Consider the following 7,703-nt stretch of genomic DNA (forward strand, 5'->3'; position numbering starts at 1 on the left):
TTGCTGGGGCCCAGTGGATAGAAAAATCCCATCCTGGAAAATAGGTCTAAATTTACCATTTGGGTGAATGGCTCAGGCTGTGAGCTACCCCTCTCAGTCCTCCCAGCCAAAAGTCAGCAGAAACCCCTGGCTAAGATTCATAATATTCTTATGACCAACTTTTTCCTGGTGCCCCCTAGAAGTCCCTGACCTCAGCCTACTATCTTCTCTGGGATTATAAAATTCCCTTTGAATTCTTATCAAAGTCCTATTTGTCTTTCTGAATTCTCAGATCCATTTTGAGGACTCCTATCCAACAAAAACCTCACTGGTAGTTAAGACAAAGGAGTCTCTTCCTCCCTAATTCCTATAATATTCTCCAACTGGCAACACAAAAAGCTTGGGATAAGAAAAGAAGGGAGATGTGAAGCTGACAGGGTCTCTTCTTTATCCCTGATTTTTTATGGGTATCTGCCAGTAACCAAATGGCTGTCTTTTATGATATGGTCCATCCTTTACAGATATCACTGGTCTCTCTACCCCAGCAGAGAGCACCTTCCTCATAGGATGACTGAAGGATCATATCAGATAATTAATGTGTGTAAGTGTCTTGCTAAGTTACAAGTGCAGAGAAATATCTGTGATGATTATTTTCGAGGTATTTGATGAGCTAATGATCCATTTTTGAGGTAATGGGAACCCTGCATAAACTTATCTGGCATTATCCAGTTTTCCTTTGATTGGGGGAAAGGACAAGAGAGTCAAGACTCCTTAGAAGATACACAGAACATTGTGATCATTCATTTCAAATGAGGCATGAATAAAGGAATACACCAAATGTTTTCAAGAGTGAGGCTAAGTCATAGAGCAAATCCAAATAGATGGTGAGGTCCAACAAGTCCAGATCTTGTTGATGAATGACATTGTGTTGTCTGCTTCAAGCATGAGACCTGTACTCTGTCTGAAGAGTCTGGTCTAACCATTCAAACAAGAAAGACCAAGTGGATGACAAGGCCTATTGTCTGGACTTTAGAAAAAGTTGAATGAATATGGGTTTCCATAGAACTTGAATAGGAAAAAAAAATATATTTATTTTCACTAAAATATGAATTTCTGTTTAATCTTATATATTTTATTTTGTGCATTTAAAAATATTATTCTGAGAAGGGGTCCTTAAACATCATCATATTGCCATTATGGTACAAGAAAGGTGGAGTCTCTGTTATAGATCTTCTGTCTATCTATCTGTACCATCTATATATAAACATACATGTAGATATATACATATATGTATCGGTGGCAAAATAATACATATGCCCTATGTATTTTTATATATACATATACATGCATATATGCATCTGACACAGTTGAGTACCCTTACATCAGGCATGTTTTCTCTGCCACCTTTACTGGTTCATCTGTGATACTATGCCTCTGAATAGGGATTTACCCCAAGGCTCTGTCCTGGGGCCCATTCTATTATTCTCTACGTTCTTTCATTTGGTGACCTCCTAAGTTCAATCATCATTAGGCAAATAACTCCTTAATCTTCATGTGCATGTGCTAAGCACTGGAGCACATAGAGTTAGGATTAGGTTTAGGTAGAGCCCTTGTCCATATGGAGTTTCTGACCTAAATAGACACAAATATAGTAAAAAAGAGTGCAACGTGAAGTCCTAGGTGTTATTAATGATATTGATCTTGTTATTCATTATTGATATAGATAGGTGATTATAGGCTTGGACTGTTAGGGTCACCTGGTGGTAGATGGTGGATAAAGTTCCTGGACACAGTTTAATCCAACACCTATTTATTATTCACTATCAGGAGAGGCAGGGAAAGGATAAGGAGGTAGAAATACAATAGGAAAACTCTTAACCTAAATCTAAGATTTCTAAATATATCCCATGAAACTAATCTGCGAAGATTTGCTTCTTGTTCACCAAAGGTGGAGCTCCTTAAACTATTGCACAACTGTCTACCTAAACCCCAAATCTATCTATCTGACCTTATTCTAATATAGAAACTTCAATATTATTAACCTCCTTAAGAACTATTTCAAAATTCACAAGTTGTCTTCTCTAACTGACCAATGTGGTAGTTAGAAATCAAATGGTTTCCTCTGACTTTTCCCAGCAGGGAGTCAGAGCTCACGCTGTTTAGTGAGAGCAAACAGTGTCCTCTACTTGGCAGCTGCTTTTCCCTTTCAGGAGAATGACTCTCAAACCAAACAAAACTCTTCCCACCTTCATAGATGTTCTTGTAAGGTTTCAGAGTTAAGTTTAATCAAAATTACTAGCTGATAGTATTCAGAGAAAAGTTACCAACCACATCTCCAAAAAGTCAGTTTCCATAGAGTGGCCCAGAATCCTCTGACAGTCTTCCCAGCATCCCAATCTTCCTTAAAGAATGCATGGTGATTTTTTCCCTGGCCTTGCGTTTAAAGGGGACAGGGCAAAAATCCTTGCTCTGGTCTACATCTCTATTTCTAATTGTGCTATATAATTAATTAGTAACTAATTAAGTCTTACATAGCAGAACACAGGGGACTCCCTAAAACTCTTTGGACCAGTCCTGTTAGATCACAGATGTAGAGACTTTGAAGGCCCATAGAGGCTTTGTTGTGAGAAGATCAGAGGAGCCAGAAGGCATTCCAGTAGGAAAGGAGAACAGAGGAATTTGGCTGGGCAGTAATTTGACCTCTCAGTATGTGTTCCTGTTCTACTTGCTCTGACAACCTTGCTCACCTTTCAACCTTTAAAGGAGGGCTAACCCCTCATTTGTGCTTCCCTCCCTTCCCCACTACTAGTCCTGGACTTATAAATAGTGTGTGGACTGAGGAGAGAACACTGAGCTGAAGAGCCTGGTCATGGTAAGGATCCTTTTCCTCTCCCACACATTGGCAATCAGGTTCCAGGTTCCTAGGTCTCAGCTGTGTAGAGCAGAGATATTGGGCTAGAGGTCTCTGTTCCATCACAGATTTAGGACCCATGGTCCCAGGCTGCTGACTTGAGCCCTTTCTCTTCCTTCTCTTTTCCTCTAGATGTTTTGCTTATTACTCCTGACCGTTTCCCTCCTGGGGAGCTCATTCCCTGTGATTAAAAGTGAGTTTTGGTCCCATTTGTCGCTCTTTGCCCTCTTTCTGGTGGTGAGCCCTGTTGGGGCTCCAGAGACAGTGACTGATGTAAGGCATAGGGGGATGGTTCATCTCTTTATTGAGACTGGAGTGGATTACTTTGGGGCAGAGCCAATTACTCAGAGAGAGGATCATTGGCTTTCTTCTCAGTGGCAAAAAGCTGTAGTGGAGCATGTTGTACTTGTAGTAAGGAAGCATCTCCTTTCAGTCCTGTTTCTGGCAGTAAGTGACTCTAGAGACTCAGTTTACTCATCTGGAAAATGATCCCTGTTATATATATAACAGGGATCATTTTAATATTGACCATTGACATTTGTATAGACTTTTAAGCTATGCAATGTCCTTTCCACATGGAAAGGACATTGCATAGCTTAAAAGTCTGTACAAATGTCATAGCTTAAAAGTCTATACAAATGTCAGCTGTCAATATTTTAATTATTTTTCTTACTGGGAGATGGGTAATAGCTCAGTGATACTCTGGCCTTGATCACTGATGATTGATGAGGCCCTGGGAGGAGAGTTAGATGCCAAGGTTCACAGCACTTCTGGGTCTCCTTGCATAGTTAACCATTTCCCTATCTAGACAGGGCTGAGGCTATCATTGTTGGTGGTATTGAAGCTGAGGAGGAAGAATGGCCATGGCAGGCTAGTCTGAGAATCATGAGACGTGGTTCCTGGAAACACCTCTGTGGGGCATCTCTTATCCACCCCAATTGGATCCTGACTGCTGGACATTGCTTTGGCCTGTGAGTTACCTTCTCCTTCCCAAGGGATCAGGGGTGAATGAATTAGGGATGGGTCAGATAGCCTCAGGGCTCAGAGAAAGGAGAGCTAGATTTTGAGTACAGATTGTTTCACTAACTATTTAATGACCCACTGCAAGTCCCTTCTTCTCTCTGGGACTCAGAGAGTCTATTTATAATATTGCCATTGAATCTGGAGGGGAGTACTGGGCAGAGTGTGTGGGCCCTGGGATTTCCTAGGGTTGGATAACAGTTCCTGCCTTGACTTCCTCATTTGATTTGGTGAATGAAAAAACACTTTTAAATCTACAGAGTGTCTTTCCCATGTCCAATATCATCATCATCACTGAATAAATCAAGGAGAGGGGTTGGGGAACTAGGGGACTGGAGCACATTTCTCATATATTAGAAGTGGGAGGCTTAAGTCTCCAATTCCTTGGCTAAGAGCTGTAGAGGAACAAAGGGCAGAACTAAATCTAGATTATTGGACTGGGCCACATAGCCAAGACCCAACCCCCTCTAAATAATGTCATTTCCCTTTTTCCTATAGTCTTGGAACTGATCCCTCAAACTACATGATCCAACTGAGGCAACAGAATCTATATGAAGGGGACAACCTGCTGCCTCTGGAACAGATCATTGTCCACCCCTACTTTGCTGATGTTCGCAGTGGCTTTGACCTCGCTCTGCTAAAGCTTGAGTCCCCTGCCCAGCTGACTGAAAATATCCAACCTGTCACACTCCCTTCATCTTCACAGATCTTCACCTCAGACATGGAATGCTGGGTGACTGGCTGGGGGAACATTGATTCTGGAGGTGAGAACCACCGGGGGAATGTGGAACCCTGGGATTTCTTAGGGTTAGTGTAGGGCCAGGACTAAGGCCAAGACTAGGAATCCCAAGGACTGTGATGAGGACATCAGAAAAGGTTTAGAGATGATATTTCTCTTATTTCTTTACTAATGAAAAATATTTTGACAAGTCTTGGTTCTCCACTACACAAAGTGCTGATTCTATGTCCCAGATGCCTCTGTGTCCTCAGCCCCATGGCAGAGGTACTAGGTCCAAGGATACTTTCTGAGGCTGCAGTAGAAAGAGTACTGTATTTGGCATCAGAGGACCTGGGTGTTAATCAAACCTGATTGTTTACTACCAGGGTGTCCACAGCAGTCATTTTCCTTCTTTCAGCCTCAATTTCCTCCTCTCTAAAGTGAAGGAATAAAAGAAGTGTTCATTAAGTGCCTACTATGTATAGGCACTGAGCTAGCTGAATGCTTTATAATCTCATTTAATCCCCCCCAACAACCTTTGGAGGCAGCTGATATTATTACTTATATTATTAATTATAATTGATTAAACTTCCCAGAGTCATACAATTGTTAAAGTGTGTGAGGCTGGATTTGAACTCAGGTAATCCTGACTCGAGACCTAGCATTTTATCTACTACATGACTCTGTTGCCTCTAGGGCTTGGATTAAGCGTCTCTCAGTTCTAATTCCTAATTGTATATAGGTGCTATCTCAGCTTTATTTCCTCTGACTATGTTCTCCTGAGGTGTCCAACCTCCAGTTCCCCACCAAGATCACAAATGTTACCTCTTCCAAGTCTCTACTGGTTTATAGGCCCCTAGTTTTTGAAGTAAAGATCCTGTGCCCCTCTTCTCTGTGCAGGTATCAGCTCTATCTTGCCTTCTGTTCTGTGCCAGATGTAATGCTGCACTGTCTATCTCTCAACAGTGCATCTGTACCCTCCCTACACCCTGAGAAAGGTTCAAGTTCCTGTGATGGATGCTCTTACCTGTGATGAGGAATATCATATTGATAGCCCATTTGACTCATCAGAGAGGATAATCCTAGATAACATGTTATGTGCTGGGACAATTTACAGAGACGCTTGTCAGGTGAGAAGCTCTGTGTGTTTCCTCTTTGGTGACCTTCTTTGCCCCCATATGGGACTTGAGTCCTCTTCTTTTGGGAAGTCGCTTAACCTAAGACCATGCTAGCAGCCTCTCTTATTTCTTCCAGGGTGATTCTGGTGGCCCCCTGGTCTGTAATGTCCAGGATTTCTGGCTTCAAGCTGGCATAGTGAGTTTTGGAGAAAACTGTGGTGCTCCTCATAGGCCTGGAATCTACACTAGTGTCCCAGCCTTTGTGGATTGGATCCAATCACAAATAAGGTGAATTTTTGGTCCATTTCCCCCCTACCATGCTGTAGTCCTAGAATCAGCTCCATTTATAATCCCAGCTCTAGTGCTGGATTGGAAAGCAACCCATTTATATTCCTTATTATTCCCCATTTTACTGTATCCATGTACTTTAGACTTCTCAAATTACTTCCTTTCCTGATATATCTCTTTTTTTCTGCCATTTTCAGTGCCCAAGAAGCTGTATAGAACAGAGGTGAGAACCATGGACTGAATGTCACGACTCTTGGATTCTAGTTCCTTGGTCTTCTTCAGTGGCAGCTAGGTGGTGCAGTGGATAGAGAACTGAGTCTGGAGCCAAGAAAATCTGAGTTCAAATTTGGAGCTGCATGACCCTGGGCAAATCACCTAACAGCTGTCTGACTCAGTTTCCTCAAATGTAACATAAGGATAATGACAGCACCTACCTCAGAAGGTTGTTGTGAGGATTAAATGAGAGAATATTTATGAAGTGCTTAATTCAGTGCCTGGCACATAGTAGAGGCTACGGAAATGTTTATTCCCTTCTCTTCTTTCCTTCTTCCACTGACTCTCTGAATGACAATCTCTGTCTGTCTGTCTGTCTGTCTGTCTGTCTGTCTGTCTGTCTGTCTGTCTCGATAGGGATATTAGGGTTTTGATGTTAAAAGATCCCTCTATTGCAAATATGAATAATTTGGAAATAGGTTTTGAACAATGATACATGTATAACCCAGTGGAACTGCTTGTCAGCTTTGGGAGGGGGGAGGAAAGAGGGAGGGGATCATAAATAATGTAATCATGGAAAATACTCTAAATAAAAATAAAAAAATTAAAAAAAAGAAGTTGAGTAGGTTTATTAGATGGGAAGTTACAAGAAATAAAAATTTCAACTTCATAGGAAAGGGAAATAACTAAGAGTCAGAGCTGTCTTGTCAAGAAATGGGCTGCTCTATTAGGTGATGAGTTTCCCACTTACAGTCCTATAAAAGAGATTATTATTGATTTAATTGGGAAGTAGATGAGCTGATTTTTCAAAAACATCCCAGTCCAAGATTTCATAGCTTTATACTGATTTTTTTCTTGTCTTTGTTTCTCTCCCTCCCTCCCTCCCTCCTTCCCTCCCTTCCTCCCTCCCTCCCTCCCTCCTCTCCCTTCCCTCCCTCCCTCCCTCCCTCCCTCCTTCCCTCCCTCCCTCCCTTCCTCCCTTCCCTCTCTTCCCTTCCTTCCTTCCCTCCCTCCCTCTCTCTCTCTCTCTCTCTCTCTCTCTCTCTCTCTCTCTCTCTCTCTCTCTCTCTCTCTCTCTCTCTCTCTCTCTCTCTTCTTTCTTTCTTTCTTTCTTTCTTTCTTTCTTTCTCTAAGTCTCTGTATTTCCCTGAGAGGATTATCCTTCTTTCTCTGTACTTCAGTTGTACCATCTGCAATATGAAGAGATTGCACAAAATTCAAAGGAATTCTTAGCTTCAGCAATGGTTCCATTTCCTGGAATTTATTCCAGGGAGTGAAGGAGGCAGATACCTGGCCCTCTAAGTCCCAATTTTTCTTAGAGGGTATATAGATGGTAGATGTATATTCTCATGATACAGAACTAGGGAGAATGGAAAAAGCCTTACTCTCAAGAGACTCAAATTTCAGGTTTAGCTATAACATATAATGTGACTTTTGGCAAGTAAATTCCTGTTCC

At 41.8% G+C, this 7,703-nt stretch overlaps 1 protein-coding gene across 1 annotated transcript; it reads left to right on the top strand.

Annotated features, from left to right (window-relative positions):
- The first annotated feature begins 1,507 nt into the window (after positions 1-1,507).
- LOC100022158 (tryptase-like) lies at positions 1,508-7,078 on the top strand. Its single transcript, XM_056805697.1, has 7 exons — positions 1,508-2,851; positions 3,023-3,083; positions 3,699-3,861; positions 4,409-4,674; positions 5,595-5,758; positions 5,883-6,034; positions 6,232-7,078. Exons 1-7 carry the CDS (start codon positions 2,849-2,851, stop codon positions 6,248-6,250), a joined length of 828 nt encoding a protein of 275 aa, XP_056661675.1. The 5' UTR covers positions 1,508-2,848; the 3' UTR covers positions 6,251-7,078.
- Positions 7,079-7,703: the final 625 nt, after the last annotated feature.

This window comes from Monodelphis domestica, chromosome 7, assembly GCF_027887165.1.
Source record: "Monodelphis domestica isolate mMonDom1 chromosome 7, mMonDom1.pri, whole genome shotgun sequence".
Taxonomy (NCBI): Eukaryota; Metazoa; Chordata; class Mammalia; order Didelphimorphia; family Didelphidae; genus Monodelphis; species Monodelphis domestica.

Coding starts and splice junctions, on each gene's coding strand:
- LOC100022158 (XM_056805697.1), top strand. Junction 3,862..4,408: donor GCTGGACATTGCTTTGGCCT/GTGAGTTACCTT, acceptor TTTTTCCTATAG/TCTTGGAACTGATCCCTCAA. Junction 5,759..5,882: donor TTTACAGAGACGCTTGTCAG/GTGAGAAGCTCT, acceptor TATTTCTTCCAG/GGTGATTCTGGTGGCCCCCT.